This window comes from Cydia fagiglandana, chromosome 14, assembly GCF_963556715.1.
Source record: "Cydia fagiglandana chromosome 14, ilCydFagi1.1, whole genome shotgun sequence".
Taxonomy (NCBI): Eukaryota; Metazoa; Arthropoda; class Insecta; order Lepidoptera; family Tortricidae; genus Cydia; species Cydia fagiglandana.
The window spans coordinates 12,535,611-12,556,056 of record NC_085945.1 but is presented as its reverse complement, the minus strand read 5'-3'; the positions used below and the strand labels follow the sequence as shown (position 1 = coordinate 12,556,056).

General features: G+C 36.7%; 1 protein-coding gene across 4 annotated transcripts in view; it reads right to left on the bottom strand.

The window, feature by feature from the left end:
- The window catches only part of LOC134670791 (U8-agatoxin-Ao1a-like), a 60,037-nt gene that overhangs the window by 1,462 nt on the left and 38,129 nt on the right, over nucleotides 1-20,446 (bottom strand). For 2 of the 4 annotated variants that reach the window (XM_063528612.1, XM_063528614.1), the window contains exons 2-3: nucleotides 3,279-3,383; nucleotides 1,225-1,300 (exon numbers count right to left, since the gene is read on the bottom strand). In XM_063528612.1, coding sequence (XP_063384682.1) covers nucleotides 1,225-1,300; nucleotides 3,279-3,363 — 161 coding nt within the window. In that variant the 5' untranslated portion in view covers nucleotides 3,364-3,383. Of the gene's footprint in view, nucleotides 1-1,224; nucleotides 1,304-3,278; nucleotides 3,384-20,446 lie in introns of all 4 variants that reach the window. The other 2 variants (XM_063528611.1, XM_063528613.1) reach the window with 1 other exon arrangement.

Genomic DNA, 20,446 nt, shown 5'->3' with positions numbered 1-20,446 from the left:
ATCTCACACCTACAGACTTGTTAGGAAATGCCGGTCACGATGATAAGATGTGAATAGCGCATCTATATTAAATTCTAAGGTAGGTACTATATTTAAATGTCACTGTTACACTCGTATTATATCTTGAAGAGTATGAGTAGTTATGATATGACGGGTGTGGCAGCGTGATAGAGTTAGACAAAGAAAAGTCTGCAGCGATTTTGATAGCCCACGCAGTGCATGTGTTATTTATACGTCATAATATCGTAGAAGTTTGACGTTAAAAATAACACTTGCACTCCGTGGGCTATCAAAATCGCTGCAGACTTTTATTGGTCTAACTCTACCTACGTAATTTTATCGAAATCTGACGGAAAAACTAATATAATAAAAATCGGCGCAACTAGGGAATTAAAGCTTAAGCCGATAATCCGTGTTGACTTTGTCAGAGTCAAAACTACAGATACTACGAGTTATTGGCCGATTGTATTTGCACGGTCAAGGACAAAGTTATCGATGTAATAAATGTATTTATCGATTAAATATCCGAGGATTATAACAATAAATCTACAAATGCTGTTTATTATTATGGCATTCATATCTTTGCCCTTGACTGTACGATGACCACGCTCCGCGATTGTTGCGCCATTTAGGGACCTACTTAGTCCTAGGTAAATTGGTTCAATACTTACTTACGCTACAAAATTTCGAATTTAGCAACAACCCTAAATGGCATAACAATCCCGTGTGGTGTCTGTACCTTGTGTATAATTTTTCCATCGAATTTTCTCGGGAACGTTTGTTTGGATACTGATTACTGAACTAGCATTCGGTACTTTTTGTACCGAGACTGACTAAAATAGCAAGACACGTAGGTACGTAAGTTTCTTAGCCGGCGACGGCAGTCATAAGACATATTCTAAATATTAACAGATTTTTTAGTCTGATTCGAATCGCTTCGCTTTACGGGTTACTATACTCTATATCTTTAGGTATTTAAATAAAGGTAAACAAAATCTACCCTCAAATGGCTCCTTAAGCCAGTTGAGGGTAGATGAAAATATTATACGATCAAAATAATGTAGGTTAAAGTCAGGTCGTTCAGTGACTGATCCAGGCGGTTTTGTAATTAGTCGGTTAGCCAATAAATGTTATAACTACCCGAAAATTTACATTGTTTACTTTAATTTAAATACCTAAAGATACAGGCTATACTTTTGTCGTAGTAGAGAAAAATAGACTTACTTCCCAACATCCTGCAACAGCTGCAAGTCTGCCGGGTCCTCGCCGTAGTCGGGGACGCTGATCTCCACGTCCTCGTCTCCTAGGGCAAGATAAAATTATTATTGCTATTAATATTATGCGAAAGTATAACTATTAGTCTATTTAGATGAAAAGTATGAGATAGTTTGAGTCACGCAGAAAGACATAGGATCTTGGAAAGGGAGACGACATTCGTACTATTTCCCCACTGGATGAGTGACTAGGTACTCGTACAGACAGTGACAGTGAGGTACAGGTTGTACATATATATGGCCATCCGTTTAGTGACTCATCCGTACACAAATGATCGAGGTTTGCAAGATTTGTCTTCGACGTCTGTCGTTTTCTATGTGTTTGTGTCGTCATTACAGATTGGATTTTATATGTTAGTGAGTGAAAAGTGCGACCGTGTGCACGTTTCCCCCCCAAAAAAATGGCAGAATGATTTGTACCGTAACCGGCTCCTCCCTTCCGACATGTTGGAAGCCGGTGTTGATCGAAACATAGGATAGTTTTAATTTGATGCAGGTGTAACTAGTAGCCGAGACACTATCAACTTTTACAGATTCTCTTAGAATTTTCAAAATGGGTCAGGGATGACGACTGGACAGTTTTAGAAAATCATTGTTGGCTGTATGGTCTATGGGTAATATAAGGATAAAATGACAAAAAAAGGATATAAAAATAATATATGAATAAGAAAGATATAAGGATAAGAGGGATATAAGGGCAAATTATAATAAAAACAAACAACTTTTACGCATAAAAAACCGCGGAAAGGACCCAGTCATTAGTTAATTTCTGCAGTAATATTTAAAACTGCAAGTAACAGAAAATCACAATAAATATTAGAACTCCTAGCATGCACGAGATACGTTCTCGCACGCAAATTCATACTTGAAGTCGCGCAAGATGTATGGAATCGCGCTCGAGAGCGTTACTCGTGCTAGCAGGTAAGAGAGAGAACACACTAGCAACTCCCGAGCGTCGGCATCTAAGTAAGCAAGGCCTGGCGCAACTCCGCAGCGACACCATTTTCAATAGAGCTGACGGCGACGCTCAAAAGACGCTACTGTGGGGTATCTGTTACCTTGCAGACTCTTACGATAATAAACGTCATCTATCTTGTGAGAAATAGTAAAAATTTTATGACATTATATTAAGTTTGCAATAACTTAGACAGTTTTGAAATGTAATATCCTTTTACAAAGTTACTCTCTCATAACTGTTATTTATTACAACGCAAGGCAAGTGCTTTTGAGTTATGAAATGAATATTTCTTTCGAGTACAGCACTTTGAAATTGAATACAGTTAAAACCTTCGGATGGCTTTATAAAAATCTAGTAAAATATAACTTATTGTGATCACTGGTTAACTGTGCAACTATTTCTGAACAGGTTCACTGCCCTATTCGAACTTTAAGATACGTCAATTAATAGATCTCGAAACGATATGGATTAGATGTGTCAGTGTCAAAAGCGATGTTTTTGTTTGAAGAAACGTCACATTTGACACTGACATATCTAATCCATATCTTTTCTAGATCTATCAACTGACGTATCTTAAAGCTAGAATCGGGCCGTCAGTGTCGATGTCGATCGACCGAGTCCTATGACTGTCTAACGTGAAGTGTGTCTTGTTTTGTCGTATCGTTTTTTGATTTTAAAATGTCAGTTACTCCAAGTGTGTACGTAAGTCAGCCAGTCAGTCGGTGTCGGCTCTGCATGGAAGGTCCCGACAATTTCGATGACCGACATTATACGACTAAGGCCCAATTGCACCATTCCACAAACCCGGGGTTAACCGGATAAACTTGGCGTTACCATGGTTACCAGTACAATTTGACATTAAGTTAAAGGTTTAACCGCTTAACTACGGCCTTAGGCCCACTTGCACCATTCCACTAACCTAAGGTTAACCGGTTAAGCCGTTAACCCAGTGTCAAATTGCACTGGTAACCATGGCAACTCCCGGTTTAACCAGTTAACCCCGGGTGTGGGTGTGCAAGTGGCGCTAAGATGAGAGAGGAAATTACCAGGATCGATGTATGAGGCGTGCGTCCACTCCGCGACGAGCAGGAGCGCCGCTAACGCCAGCAAGAATGCGCCGGCGCGCGGCATGCTGCCGCTCAAGCGCTAGCCTGGAACAACATTATCGTGTTATGTCCGGTACAATTGGGCCAACGTGGACTGGTCCAACTAAGAGAAGAGATCCCTCTTAGGGATAAGTTCGCCCTTGTAAAATATTTATATTCTTACTGATGTAGGTACCTGTATTCCTCTCTTCCGTACAATAAAGTGTTATTTTGTAATATTTCCTTAAAAGGTTAAAGTTGGATTGATAGAAAAAAAACGAAACCATGTATTGTCTAATTTCGTTTATTTTTACTTATAAATCATTACCATGCGTAGCTATTATAGCAATATAGACGTGAGAACTAACGAGAAACAATTTAAACAAAAGTGTATTTTCAGAGTAATTGAGAAATCCTATCGAAGCGGTCATTTTTTCCATCGCAAGTTTCACGCGGCGATATGGATATTTTGTCCCCTTCTAATTTCCTCGCTTTACACCCTCTATTAATATAATAGAATAAACTTTACGAAAAATGGATGAAATAATTCAATAGTTAACGTCAATGTAAATAAATACATTGATTGAATTAGATCGTCACTGATCAAATTTTGGTATTAACTAAATATTAACAGCCTTATCGAGATTAAATTACGACGAGCAAAGGCACCATTATTGAATCGCGACAACACAACGTGTAGTCGCTTTGTAACTTTGTACACACGTTGCTTTTGCTGCACGTCGAACCTTTGTGAAATTAGCGGTGGAATTGCAAGCGTGTCGAGGCATCGGGTAAAATTTGTTAGGTATTTTAGGTGATGCACGTAGAGCGTCATAACGTTGATTCGCGTCGTGTTTCATTATTGAATCAATAGACATCGTAAATTTTATAGCGTTTTCGGTGCAGCGGAGTGGTGTTACTGTTAACGGAATTGGTATAAACAATTTCAACCTTTTAATGATTAAAATTGCTAATACCAAAAATGCTATAAAATTTACGTTGTCTGATTATCAAACATCGGAGTTGCGGGGGCAAAATTTAATGGGAGTTCCTGTATCGACAAACTCAATTATCGATGATTTTCTACTATTTAGTCATCACTCGCTTTGTCTGTAGGTAAGTGTATATTTATCATTATTGATAAGTTGTCCAACAGCAGTGTGATTTAAAAAAAATCATGAAATAGTTTCCGCTACTTAAAGATTGGTTCTCTGGACAAGATTGCTTTTAGCAAAACGACCGCCAGTTGTTTTACATCTACCCATTAAGATTTGTAACTTGTACTGAGTTTATTTGATTTTTAAGGTGTGCAAATAGTATTCATGTTATGTTGTGTACTCAAAAATAAGATACGATATCGCATCGCAGTTCTATAATGTGTTTATGCCCTTAGGGAAATCATTATTATTGTAAACACTCCAGCATTATTCGAAACTTTCCACCAATAACAATTTGCTTAAAAGGTATCGATGTCTTCCGTAACTTTTATCTAACAAACTCGTTATAACTTCATAGTTCCGAGTGTTTGAGTCGAGTTGAGTCCCGATTGATCCATTCGCGATTTCTCGTCGGTGCGAGTAATCCAACCGAAGTACTTAATTAAAGTTGGTCTTTGATCTCAGATTGTTTATGCGAGGGGAAGAACTTTATTTTGATTATTTATACAACTGAACAAAATAGACGCGTGGAGCTAAACAATAATTTAATTATGTTGACTGACCTTTAGTGTTACAGAGTACTCATTTATTGTATAATAAGTGTTATAAAATGAATATAAAACTAAAATTAACTACAATTAAGATAACTAAAGCTATAAAATTAAAAATACCTATCAAAATTTTGCACCCTTGGTAGGGTCCCATCACGCAGGCAGCGTTCCCGCGCTGGATTGCTATGGCCAAACTTTGCGCGAGAAAGCTGCCTGCGCGAGGGTCACCCTCACCTCACCTGTGGCCTCCCTTATGGCTCCTCTACACGATGGGCCATCGCCGGCCACTCCAAGGGACGCAGCCATACGGTAGAATGAGATAGCAATATCACTTGCTCCCTCTAACGCATAAATGCGTCCCTTGGAGTGGCCGGCGTTGGCCCATCGTGTAGAGGAGCCATTAGGCGTTTGCTGAGCGCATTGTGGAGCCCTCGAGCCCACCTACCCCACGGACCTAGTGTCTCGACGCCAAAGGCTACAAATTCGATTATTGTAATTTGACTTTATTTTATTGCTATGAAGCAAATCTATTAGGATTTTATCGTGGGTAATTTATTTCAATATTATATTACGCGTACATAATATGCGTTTAAACTCCGTAAGGTAAATGTGGCTAATTACGTCATAGGGGAAGGACAATTTTCTAACCGTGTCCGTATTAGACGTGCGCGCCGCCGCGGCGCGCCGCCGCCATAAGGAGTCAGCGCGCCGCCGCCGCCGCCGGTAGTTTAAAATTCGCGCCGTTACAAAGCCCGCAAGAGTACAAATTTAAAATCAATGGACATAAAGCGCGTGCGACGTGCCTAGCTTTAGCGTTCCGACTGTTCCGTTTTTTTTTTTTTAATTCATTGCTTGATTTATTTTAACCCTTAAATCGATAACGTCCACTATAATGGACATCCCAAGAAAAAAAATTCTGCACCAAATATTAAAGCATAGCGTTACTTTCCTCTGGTAGCGTACTAACACTATAGTTGAATCATCGAGAGCGTGGAATTGCATATGTAGTAGTATTGTTTGTTTACAGGCATTCTATATTTGAATTTTCTATTTTCTTGTACTATCAGCATACAAAGAGGTTGTTATATATATATCGAAGAACTAAAAACAAAAATAATGTCAGTGTGAAATTGTCAATATTATTTACGTTGTGCGTATATTTTTAACTCTGATTTGATTGTATTCTCAATTAATTATTGTGTCCGCCCGTACGACTACGAATAATTTTTATATTTTAAAAAAATATGGCTGTAAGTAATTTTGGTCCTATTGAGAGTCAAAGTAAGCAAATAATTTTCAACTGTTATAAATATTAAGTGAAGTTAAAGTGAAGAAAATAAATATCGATGTCAGGAAGGAGAAATGGATCAAATAACAGACAATTTTATTATCAATACTTGTGACAGCTCAGATGTAGAACATGATAGCGAATAAAAGAAAAAAACAGAGGACTACTACTTATTCCACTTCTTGGGTATGTCATTTTATTAAGTTAAGAGAAAATTATTCTCCTTTTGTTGCCAACGGTACAACCACTACAAATGCAATTCCATCTTCTCGATAATTCAACTATACCAGGAAACTACTAATACTACTTGAATGATATGTTATTTTTAAGTATGAGTAATTGGGTATATAAGAAAATATTGGGAACCAGTGTGAACATAATCTTTTTGTCAAAGTCCTACAGAACGCAGAACTTGCAAAGAAGCATCCGAAAGACTGACATTTTACCCATACTTCATTTTTTTTATATGACAGTATTAAGCAGCGTTAAAATAAAACGTGTAATAGGTTACTAACTGGTCTGTTTATTACGTGGCAATATGATTTACATAAAAATGTTTTTGTTTATGGGTAAAACAACTGTAAAAAGTGTAATGTCCAGTATTTTGCCCGTTGTAATCGACAACACGGCACTTTTGCTAAGTCCAATATGTTAGACGTTGCCAAGTATGCGAAGAGTAAAATTATTAAATTTTCTGGTAGTTTTTTTGGTAAACAAATTAAATAGAGGGATGTTAAGTGTTTCAAAATATTTTAAAAAGTCATTACTTGCGTATTACGTAATGAACCAAATAGATAAAAAAATATTTTTATGGATTTTTTCCCTGTGTATGTGGTGTGTGTGTGTTTGTTTCCTGTTTGTGTGTGGATTTGTTTTCATCAAGAGACATATTTCCGATTTCATTTGAGAAATTTATTAGGAAAATTTTGATAAAAGTGCATGCATTATTGTAAAAACGATTGCTTGCATGTTACTGCTGCCTAGGATAACCCGTTATTTGATTTAATGTCAAATAAATGACGTCAATGACTGGTAAAATTTTACCACCTACAAGCTTTAAAGTTATTCCAAAAATATAAAAATAATAGGTTTTACTTCAATTCATTATATAAGTTGACATTATCAGTAAGTGTATTTCTAATTAGAAAATGCAATTATTCTATATTTATTTAAAAAAAAACATGAATTGGACTAAAACAACCTTATGCACACAAAGTAGGTAGTCTATACTCGGCAACGTCTAAAATACTGGACGTCATTTCATTACGCGGCGTATCTTTTTAATTACACCGATCCTGGCAACCTCCAACATGTTTTTTTCATGATATTTCTACAATAAACCAAAAAAAAACGATGTAACACAGTTTTATTGAGATTTTCCCGTGTTGATTTAAGAGTTAATCTTGGTTTCTCATTATACGTATATTGAAAAGTTGAAAATCCCACGCCGCCGGCGTTACGCCGCCGCCGTGGATTTTTTCGTGGCGCGCCGCCGCCCGATTTTTTTCGACCGGCGCGCACGTCTAGTCCGTATTTTACCATAACGCCACTTACTAGTCTGTATCTTTAGGTATTTAAAAAAGAGTAAGCAAAATCTATTCAAATGGCTTCTTAAGCCAGTTGAGGGCAGATGAAAATATTACATGATCAAATAATGTAGGTGAAAGTCGTTCAGTGACAGATCCAGGTTGTTTTGTATTAGGTTGGCTAACTAATCAATAAATGTTATAACTACCCGAAAATGTACAAATTATTTGTTTACTTTTATTTAACTACCTAAAGTTACAAAGTATAGAACTGATTTACTTTCCACCCTTGTATCCGAAATAAAAATTATTCACTGGTAATTTTCCCGCTCATAGCAACACGCCTTTTAAAATCGTTTTTATACCGAAACAATGTATCGGGATTCCCGTTAAATGGTTTAAAAGAACAATGGATATCTTTTCCATAAACCCTTCCACTGCCATGTATCACACAAACGTGTTGTTATCATACCCATTTTTCACACATGTCAGGCACCATCGCCCATACTGTTAACAGTGTTAACTGTACAGTGGTGGACCTTAAGCCCTTTGGAATAAGGTCCACCGATGTACAGTTAGATGTGTTGTTCGTACAGGTAGAAATTAATTTGGTAAACAACGGAAACAAAGCACGTCCGTAGGCCGTCATAAATCCACTGGTTGCTCTCTGAATGCTGCAATTAAGCTGCCAGTTCCGACACACTTATCTACTTCTACTGTATACTATACCTATGTATATTTTATATTATACACGGTGATTCTCTTGTACAGTGAGCATCAAAATTAAATCAGAGTATACGTCAAAAATATCTGGGCATTTTCACTAAACTGTGCACCTTTAACGGCCCGTTAGCAATCGTTAATCTGACGGTCGATGTCAAAACCCATACATTTTATCAGAAATTTAACGGTTGGACGTTACTGAAACACGACTAAAGTCGCGCTTTAAAGTGCAAGTTATAATGAAAATGCCCATCTAATAGCTTAACAAAAATAGAAATGCCTCTATGTGTAGAACAATTATACCGGGTGTGGCCTGTAACATGAGCAAATAATTAAAACATAGATTGTACTCCTCAAACGGAGACACTTTTGTCCAACAACTTTTAAAAATTATGAAGTATTTAGACTCCCTATTTTTCATACAAAATAAATATTATTTTCAATGGACGCCATCGCCACGCCATTATCATTGTGATTGACGTTGCTTGTCACGCCTTAAACATAACAAAATTCGCAATACTTTGCGTCTTCGAATAACCTTTAAAGTGTATTAAAAATCAAAGTACAAGTTATTTTCAATAGTCGCTGAACAAATGTTGATCAGTATGAGGAGTACAGCCTACAGTTAAATTTTTTGCTCGTATTACACGCCACACCCGGTATATATTATTGTACAGATCACCAAGCCGATCGTTAAGGTCGTATCAAAACAACAAATTGTCAAATTTGAATCCGGCTCCAGTTTTCTAATACGTACCGTAAAAGTATAAAACTTTGTCCTTTCACATAACTTTGCCCACCGCGTCACAGTGCAGTGAATGCGAAATAAATAACTTAAAAGTAGTTACAGATACCTACACTTTCTGAAGACAGTGAATCTGTAATTACTTTTAAGTTATTTCGGTATTACGGTAACAGTTTCAATGCACTCCGTTCGTGACATCCTTTAATAATGAAATTTTTAAATCATGACAAAACAAAGCCGACTATTTACCACACTGATATGTTGCCATGTTGCTAACATCCGTGTCCACTATAGACGTAAGGCCCATTCACACCGGCACAAACCGACATCGGTTTTCATTAAGTCCGTCTTTGTTCCCGCTTCCCACGGGACCGGCTTGATTACACAGCTACCGTTCGACTGGTTATACTGCCGATCGCAATGACATATATCTAAAGACGGGCCTTACGGCACTAAAATGGTATTAGTTCAGCGGTGTCACTCACAAATTCGAGCCAAACTAGTTGCGATTGCGACCAATCGCGCGCGCGATGCGAACTCATCAACCAATCGCGATGTAGCGGTGTCACACCGCTGTACTGGCCCCATTCATGCCCCATTCTTATTGCCCGTAAGGCCACTCCTGAAATATACGTCTATGGCCGATCGACGCTCTAGGCTTCAAACACGAGTCCAATGATTGGACTCCTGGTGGACTCCAATGGGACAAGTGGTATTTTGATTGGGACAAAGGCTTGTCAGTCCTATTTCGTCGCATCGAGCTTGGACAAGAGATAAGGGTTTTGTCGAGCGACAAACTTGAAAATGCATTACGTTGCAATAACCCTTCAAGGGACCATCATACATCATTTTACTTATTGTTAGAGTTATTGAAATATAATAAACATGTCCCTAAGTCTTTCATTATTTACCATAAAATTACAGACTTGATATATTTTAAGTTGTATTGTAAGTAGACAATTGAACTGAACATGTAATACTTATGAAATGATAAGTGCTAATATCTTAAGTTATTAGGGAAATTTGGGGAATATACTGACACGATCCAATTTAAAATATCCGAAACATGATTTATTGAATGCGTCGATTTGAATACATTCCAATAAGCTTTGTTATTCTGTTCAATTACTCATATTATATTGCTTTCTATGAACGCGCAAATTGAATTGAGTTATTTGGATCATAATAACATGTCTTCTTTGCTCTTGGCTGATTTTTTCTTGGTACGTTCTATATACAACTGTGGTTGCGTATTGCCACGACTAATTGTAGGTACATATAACCCTTTTATACATGAACACGCAATATGTAGACTGGCGTCTAAGACATAATTATAAATAAGTACGTACAGGTTTTCTTGTTGCTAGTAGCTGCAAAATTATAAGCATTTAACGAATACAATAGTGTAATTAGTGCAATAATATTTGAGCTTGTGCATACTGGGGAAAGAGAACATTATAAAGACGATTATAATACTATCGCGCATAATCTAATAAAACATGGTCTTCTCTTCCCAGAGTGACACAAGCCTACGTCACAATAACATGGCCGCTATATATAGCGCTATCGCATATTATCATATAGCGCTGTGGCATGATGACGTAGGCTTGTGTCAGTCAGGTGACCTAGAAAAGATGGGAAGAGAGTACCAGGCGGAGTATATTATTATACCATGCTATCGCGTATATCAAAACTCGCGTTCGAACTGTACTTGATTGCTTTCATTCATTGTACTTCGGCCGGGCGTGTCCAATTTTTTCATAAAGCTAAAATACAAGCAAAATTAATAACGGTATGCAATCATGATGGAGTACGCTTCGTTTTGATTAATTGAATTTCTTTGTATATTTTCCTGTCCCTGTTAATACGTACATACGAAGTTAAATTGAAATCTGTCGTGACTTGTCCAAAGTCCGGGCTTTCATCGAGGCTTGAACTTCGCGGAATTTGTGGCATTCGAGAAAGTTTTATACTAGAAAATTACGGAGATAAGTTGTGAATTTAGAACAAATTAATTGTTCTAAATGGATCTGTAAATAATGAGACAATAGCGGTTCGATTCGGAAAATGAATTAGATTTCTACTAGACTTCAACAAGTTACGATATGGATATTTGTAAGATAGATATGTCAAATTTGACGTTTCCGCGATTCTGGAGGTCCTCTTGAACGATTTCGACAAGTTATGACTTAGATATCCAAGTCACATCTAGTCGATATCTAATGTAGATCTAGTTGATCTCTAAATCGTCTCTAGATCTTGTGATTATCTCGAAATCCGAATAGGCCTGTAGGGCATTGCAGATGCCCCTAGGTACTTATATTAAAGGATGACTCACGCTAGACCGGGTCGGGGCCGGGCCGGAGCTTCCGGCGCTTCGTTTTCTATGGAAAGCACCACGTGATCACCGATCAGCCGTCATAGAGAATGGCATGTCGGACGCCTCGGCCCGGGCGCAGCCCGGTCTAGCGTGAGTCATCCCTTAATCTTCTTTTTTTGATATGTTGCAGGAATTTTTTTGCCTCATCAGTGAAGACGTGCCCTTTCAGACAAAATGAGGATAATTTTTTACGTTACTGGTATTAATTATTTGGCATATTATCTATATATATAAAAATGAAATGCTGTTCGTTATAGGCTGGCTAAAACTCGAAAACGGCTGAACCGATTTGGTTAATTTTGGTATTGAATTATATGAAATGCTGTTCGTTAGTATGGCTAAAACTAGAAAACGGCTGAACCGATTTGGCCAATTTTCGTATTGAACTATTTGTAGTCCAGGAAAAGTGTAAAAATTGAGAAACTATTGAAAAATTCAGAGAAAGATAGTAAAAACAAACAATTTTGTAGATAGGTGATACGAAGTTCACCGGGTCAGCTAATCTATATATAGGTATAATATCATAGAGCTTTGTGGTAGGTATGTTATTGTATTTTGTATTTTACTGGACTTTAGGGACTTTAAAAAGTAATAAAATAAATTGTTCATTGAGTTAATGAAAACATAACGCTAAACGGCTTTTATACCTATTAGTTTAAGTGTTTTGAGCATAGATTATCTTTAATAGATCCTGCATGATGAAACATACACGGGACAGTTTAGGCATGAAAGGCATATTTGATCTATGATCATATTCGAGTCGTACGTTTTAAAACAATTCTCCTTCAAAAATAGCTTAAGTTTAAGAGTTTGCCCCTCTTAATAGCTTTGTTAGAGATATTTATCGTAGGACCCCTACTATTCGGTCTGTTTGTGTCACTCATATCACCTCACTCGCATATAGGGCTCGCGTCACAAATTCATTAAACACACCCGTAAGTACTTAATGAATTATTGTATTTGTGGTTGAATGATGACAATAAACTTATTCACTAATATATTCCGTGGGAGTGGGACAATAGTCCCACTACACTTAGTGGGACTATTGTCCCACGGAGTATTATTTAATAGTGTCATAAATATACTCGCACTCAAAAACCTACTACATACTACTACTAGGCAAGACTATTCTGTGAAGAGTATATACGAATAAAAATAATTATTATATGAACTGCTGTACGTTAATACGTTAGTACAGTAGAGTCGAACTACGTTAAATTTTCATGACAAATGCTACTTCACGTATGGATCTTATACGGATCTGTATATTATGTATGCATTCTTACTGCTAAGTTAGTGCACAGAAATCGTGGTCAGAGTCTGGTACATTGTATAGAGAAGCATACTGATAGATTGGATTCAGTCGTAGGTACTATGCTCCATCTAGTGGGCGATATGGTAGGTGTTATTGACTTTACGTAGCCTTCAATCGACCTTGTACTAGTTTACCCCTCGTTTGATATTGAACATATATATGTAAACAAACCGTAAGTTACTGTTGTGTGATCACTCCCGTTTTGTATCGTATAGCATCGGGTGCAACATTGTGCTATAGTATTAGCGATGTTGCCTGTATAAAAAAAATTAAGCCTCCGTTACACAGGCGCGTTTTGCAGACGGCGCGTGTGCGGGGCGCGCCGTTTTTACATATAAAACGCTTACGCCCCGCCCGGAATACGCGCATGTGTGACGGAACCTTTACACCGTGCACGAAAAAAACATCAGAAAACTTTCAGATAAACGTTGACAGCACTTATTTTTCAATCGTTTATGTATGACTTTTAAACAAAAAAAAAGGAATAAACACTTTTATGATAAAATATTTCTATTACTCAATACTGGCGATCCGTAAAACGACCGCAAACAGTTGATCGGAATAACTACGCGGCCAGCGGAGCGTGTGCTGAGGGTCTACCACGAACCACGTTCGACTTGTTGTCTCTCGCATCGCACTTGTAAATACTTAAGTAAGTGTGACAGGGAGGCAACACGTCTAACGTGGTTCGCGGTAGGCCCTTTGCTCGCAAGACGGTAACAAATTGAACACATAATTACCGTGAACGTCTAAGGGCATTACCTGGATAACTTATTAGGATAGTTTGTTGACGTGAAAATGATGACCTACAATACAAGGGATTTTTATTAATGAGGGTAATTGATTAGCATTTATCTGCGTTACTTTAGCGCAATGTTGTGGTCGGTATAAAAACGATAGGGTACTGCGATAGGTATTTATGAAATAAAACAATTTAAACGAATAAGTTTGTCGCCGCGCTAAGATAAAACTAGCTCAGCGGTACTCGCTCGGCGATGCTCGCTTCGTAGTTTGAACAAGTCTGCGACGTCTGCGTGTTCGGCTACGCTGCACCGCCAGAGCGAGTGACGCGAGTAATAGCCCGTCGCACTCGAACACTCGTCTATAGCCGAGCGACAAAACTATTGGAGCTAACACTCGCTTCTCGCCGCTCGCCCACTCGTTTATCGTTCTACTCGCTTATCGCTCATCGTCGGCGGTGGGACAGTGCCTTACGCAGGGGACAGACCTGGAAAACTCCATAGGTGGGTATTTTTACTTTATTTTTATTACATTTATTTTGTATAAGTGCTTAAAACGGGTCTTTGAAGTCCAATTGTTTTTCTTACAAATTCAAATAAACCACAAGACCAGTAAATGAAATGACAACGACACCCTCTCGCTATTTCAATAACAAGAGACCTTTGGGGAAACAATAGGAAAAAGATAATGGCGGCCATTCTTATTGGTTTCTTAATCTCGAATTTCCTTTTAGAAGCTTTTCGATTCTAAATGATTCGGCCCTTTTAGGCCTTTGGTTTTGTATTTATTGAGAAGCAATATAACATAGGTAAGAATAAGAAAGTAAATATCAGAAACCGTGGCTTCAGACATTGTAAAAACAAAGGTAGATAAAATATATCAAAAAATTGATCTTTTACGTTTTTTTGAAGATTTATTACCATTCAGCGCTAATCACGACACGTTGTCGTTTTACCTCTACTAAGAATTTTCACTATATACCAGGCTACGACGTAGCGCTACAACCCTAACTCAGCGGTGAATGTGTTAAGCCAGCGGTTCTCAATCTTTGTTTTTGACGGAACCCTTTTGGAAAGCGAAATACTTGATGGAACCCTGTAAGTAAAATTTAACCTAACCCTACATAAAATTTTTCGAGGCGACTAAAGCATAGTGTTCTAAATTCTTGCGGAACCCCTGCAGGGGTGTCGGGAACCCTAGGGTTCCGCGGAACACACTTAGAGTATGGCTGAATAAGGTCAATACCAGCAGTGTGAATGCCAGCCACACTTACCCCACAGCCACACTTCCCCGTGGACCGTACCAATAATCACTACACATATCTTAACAACCGTGAGGTTGCCGTAAGTGACAATTTAAGCTTTTGTTAACACATATCGAGTAAAGTTAGATGATAAGACAACAAACCTGATTTCGTCGGGTGACAAGCAAAAGTCACTAAGTACTATCAAAAAATTAAAGTAACAATGCATTTTATTACACTTGTAACACGGTTTATTGTCCAATAATTTCAATGGTGTTAGTTAGTGACTTTTGCTTGTCACCCGACGATTTCATCCTTATAACAATCAATAAAATACATCTAACATTTAGATATTTAAGTACAGTTATCCCGAAAAGTTGCTAAGCCCGCAAAATATTAATAGTGATAAAAAACTAAAAAACGTTTGCATATAATTTTGGGCAATTTACTTAGCAACTATTGCGGCTGATAACAATTAAAAATCGAATAACTCTCTTAAGATCTTTTTAATGAAAGGCAATGAACTTTCGTCGGGATTTAGACCAATTAAATTGAATTACGAGATTTAACGCTGAAAGCTCTTAAACACAATAAAGGAAATGGGAAAAACAACAGTGATTGCCTTTTTTAATTGTCATCATTTATTTCTGTTCTAATTCTATTTTTCCTTATTGTATTTTTGTCCCGGTTTTAACATTTTGATTGGTTACACAGTTTCGTATTTTTAAGGCTTTGTTGCTTCTTTTGTGTCCAATATTGTGTTATTTGTATTGATGTATTCAGACTTTTCATCATGTTTTCTTTTTTTATTTCAAAGAAGTTAAGTGAATGTGTTTAACCAAGGAATAAGTCTATTGTTAGATTTATTCTCACATTTATAGACGGGTTTAACGCGAACTTTATTCAATTAGGTACTAACCTTTATTTACCGACGTTTGTGAGTTACGTAGTATGTGTTCAAAACGCGAAAGTTTTAAATATTATATTGTTAGATTGTTTTGAAATTCCTAATTTTGTCATTCTACCACTTCAAAAAAATGTCTGTTCCAGTATTGGCCTACAAAATTGCATAAATGAAGTTGTTGTAACGTCAGCGTAAAATACCCTTTCAGAACCTTTCTCAAGAAACTCGACGCGCAGCGGGTGACATCAAAAGACTAAAATAGAATGGAAAATAACGTTGTGACGGAGGAGTGTGGGCTCACCGTGGACAGGTTAATTAATGTTGTACTGTTTGGTTTTTAATTGTCACGGGTACGAGAATTTTGTGAGCAGGGTCGGTAGTTAGATATTTTTTCTGTCGTTTCGTTTTTTGCAAAAAGTTTCATAATGGCGGAAATTGGCATAAAGAACTTAAGACTATTGTGAGTTATCTGTGATAATTAACATTGACTACGAAGTATTTTTATTTTTTACCACACAGATCCACTAGTAGTACAATTAGAGAAAATTAGAACACACGTGTCACGTGACATTATAGGTATTATGGGCTACTATTATCAAATTAGTCTATCAGGGCGTTTTCGGAAAAAAATATTTGGGTAAAATATCGCTGTCCTACGACTTTGGTATACTTTTTTACCGTCAAATACTGTTTTAAAGTGTACTACATGTATACAAAAATTGTAAAGTGATTTATTATCTGAGTATTTATGGTAAAAAAACTGATTAAATGGTACTTTAAAGTAAAGAAAATGTACAAAAACTGAAGAAAGGTAGATGATTTTTGAGTGTCCCATGCACACTTTGCATACTTTGGATTCAAATATTATATATCTGCCTCCTTCTAGGCCCGAACCTGGTTGTTGTGTGATAAGATCGTACCAGCCAAAATCTATTAAAAACCTTATTTTTTAGCACCTAAAGTAAAAATATGCATTAAAGTTTAATTTATTGTTGTCCTTCAATATCGACGTAGTGGAAATTTCCACCAACGTCACGGAGTTTTTACCAACTTAGTAGCAAAAATCTACTAATATCATACGGATTTTTACATGATCGTAACATTATGTTCCTATAATTACCCGGTGTTTAGGTTTTACAAGGCAATTGGGCTCGATAAAAGCTAGTGTAGGTTGTGCGTCACGATGTGCAGAAATTTGTTTTCCACAACGAACTGAATTAAACTGAAGATAAGGAGTCAATTATTGACTAAATATTTATGAATTACGTTAGATTATTATGTGTTGTATGATATCAAATAATTATAATTAAGAAAATTCAAACGATCAGACCGCTATTTCGCTTTATTAACCAACCGGCATGCCTACGTCACATCCAAAACGTTACGTGATGTATTAGTGGAACAAAAAAACGTGACGTATGGAATGAAAATGCACGGTTTACATGCCGTCAGTTTAAGTTGCCAAAATATAGTAGGTAGAGTGATATTAAAAACACACAAATAATTTTATTCTAGCTATATTCTTCTAACTACTCGACCTACTAGTAATTACTTAGCACCAGTGGCGGCTCGACCTAAGAAACGCTGGCAGGCGCAGGTTATGCTTTCGACTGCAGCAGTATTGCAGTACGACAATGCTGCTAACTGCAAATGTCAAAAAACTGGGCAGCAACATCTATTTTGATTTAGTTGTAGCAGTAATGCAGTCGGCAGTATTATCGTGCTGCAATACTGCTGCAGTCGAAAGCATAATTACTGCAGGAAATTTCAAAATCTGTTAAGTTAAACTGTAATAATAGGTATTAATTACTAAATTATTTAATTTAGTACAACATTAAGTAGGTATTAAATTAAGTAGCTATTTTCCGCATATGTAAACCCTTCATGTAGTTCCTAAACGCGATATTATGGTCCATAACGTCACTTTGTCCTACTGTGGCTGTGATTGATTTTATTAGAATTTATATTAATTTTTAGGATAATTGATACTGATTTCGATCTCATTTGCAAGAATAAATATATGATAATTATTAAAAACAACTTTTTATAATACCTTTACCTTACGTTTTTTATAACAAAATGATTGCAAAGCAACAATTAAAACAAAAATGTGACGTATTGGAAAGACTCCTTTAAATAACTTTATTGTAATACTTAGTATTGCAGTTGTTATTCGTTTTTAGAAAATTAATATTGTTATGTATTTCAATAAATAAAAATTGGTTCACTTAAAACACTCCGATCTTCACTTAAAACCTGCCTAAAACTTGTAACGTAATGGATCGTCACATTCGCTGTCATTCAGTTTAAAGTGATTTATTAGGAATATAAATAATTTATATAGAAAGAAAGTAACATTTTCATAAAATATATAAATAGTAGATTTCATTCAACCCATTTTTAGTCAATAAAATTTTTTTTTTGGGTTGTGGAATTCCATTACGTGACGGACTCTAATTCTAAAAACGCCCATCAACGAGCGTGAGACCAATAATTGGATTCCAATAAGTCAGTGCTGGAATCAAGTTTCATTCACGTGTAGCTTAATTTACTAAAGTAATGGTCACCCTGATAGGGGAGACTCTCCTCTGTCACAACTCACCTCGGTCTCCCCTACTATTGATTATATTTGACGTACTCACGGCTCGATACCACTGGCCGATTACCTATACAAATGAATATTTAATCTTACATCAGAATTACCTAGTATAAGTTAAGTTTTTAAAAATAAAAGAATTTTTCCTTGAGAAAGAATGAATGCTAACTTAAGGGTTTAAGGCACTTTCCCCTTTCCCTCCAGGACCCATTACTTTTTTCCACACTGTATATTAAAACCATAAGAGTATTAGGTACACTACACGGAAGTGGCATTGGCCCGTCACGGTATTATTTTGAGTCATCCTTCAGCCTGAAGGACCCACATTACTTATATGAGATTGTATTCCTATTGTGCGTCAAGTAACAACGTGTCAAGGTTATCCCCATTGTTATACGGCTTATAAAAAAATGTCCTTTTGGGCCTGTATTATCAGAGTATATTGATTGCTTCCTTCCGCGTTTTCTTTGTGAAGTTAGGCAGAATTATATTTTACGCGTCTGTGAAAAATCCTTTACATGTTACTATAATATGTCGTAAGCCGGTATTAGGAAAATATAATACCAATTGATATTTATTGTAAATCGGGAACACAATACCGGTCAGCTATAGAACGAGGTGTAGGTATATATTATGCTTTGTTCCGACAAAAAATAAAATGATATCACTTGGAAAAGCATTTGCATAGAGCAATATAGGTAAATAAAAGAAACTAACTTAAATTCATTCACGCGATCATTTCATGTAATTCGCAAAGATCTTTTAGGTATTCTTTCTAATTGTGGATACAAGTTATAATATACAGGGTGTCCAGTAATTAATGGACAACCTTCTAACCATCGACAGGGCACCAGGCTGGTCCAGAAAATGCACTTATAGGTCTAGTAAAAGTTTCGTGGTTTTCGAGATAATCGCACTTTTCTAATTTTGGTTCCTTGTTTCACTGTAATGATCGCTTAGGCCACAAATGAAAAGATTTTTACTTTCTATTTTTTTTTTAAACATTCCGAAATAGGCCTGCTAACCGATAGGCAATACAGTTTTCCATAGCCAAGGTGTATTTTTAGAAGACCTTAATCCAAAAAATTACATTGTACTCTAACATTTTCAAGAAGTCTGGTCGCTTGTGGTGAAAAAAAAAATGTATGGAGAACAGAGTGGCTAACTTTCTTAAAAATAGTTTATCTAATACTGATTCTAAAATAGTATCATACATGCTATTTACATTTCTACAAACAAAAATATAGCCTAGATGGTGATTAAAGTGTAGTGCTAACTAGTAAAAAAGACAGAAAAGTTAGATTATCTCGAAAACCACGAAACTTTTACTAGACCTATAAGTGCATTTTCTGGACCAGCCTAAGGTGCCCTGTCGATGGTTAGAAGGTAGTCCATTAATTACTGGACAACCTGTATAAGCAGGTATGTGAAATTAATATAAATATACATTTACATTAATAAAGAAATACGCTTTCAAAAGCAATCAGGGAACATTCGAAGAGCATAAAATTCAATTAGTGAAATGACGGAAGCATCAAACGCCTGATCTAAATTTGGGTCACGTCACGGGGTAATTTAACATAGGTGATTGGCTGCAATCAACGTAAAATATTTTATCTAAACCATACCCACTAGACGAAACATTTAAATAGGTCTACTCATTGATGAACTTCCGATGGCAATTAGGAAGACAAAAAGGCCAATTCGAACGTGTACTGACATCAAACCGATATTCCATTTCAATATATTTATTCTCCATACCTCTCTGCTGCTTTCTGCTCACCTGCTTTCTTTTCACACATCTCTCACACCAGACAGTCCATCCACCTTTTCCCTTCCTCTGACATCCCTTTAATACCTAATATTAATACTTTTCGCGTCACACAGACTTTCATTTCGCCGCATCACATGCCCGTACCATGGAATGGAATTCTCTTGGTATGGATATGATGGCTGCACG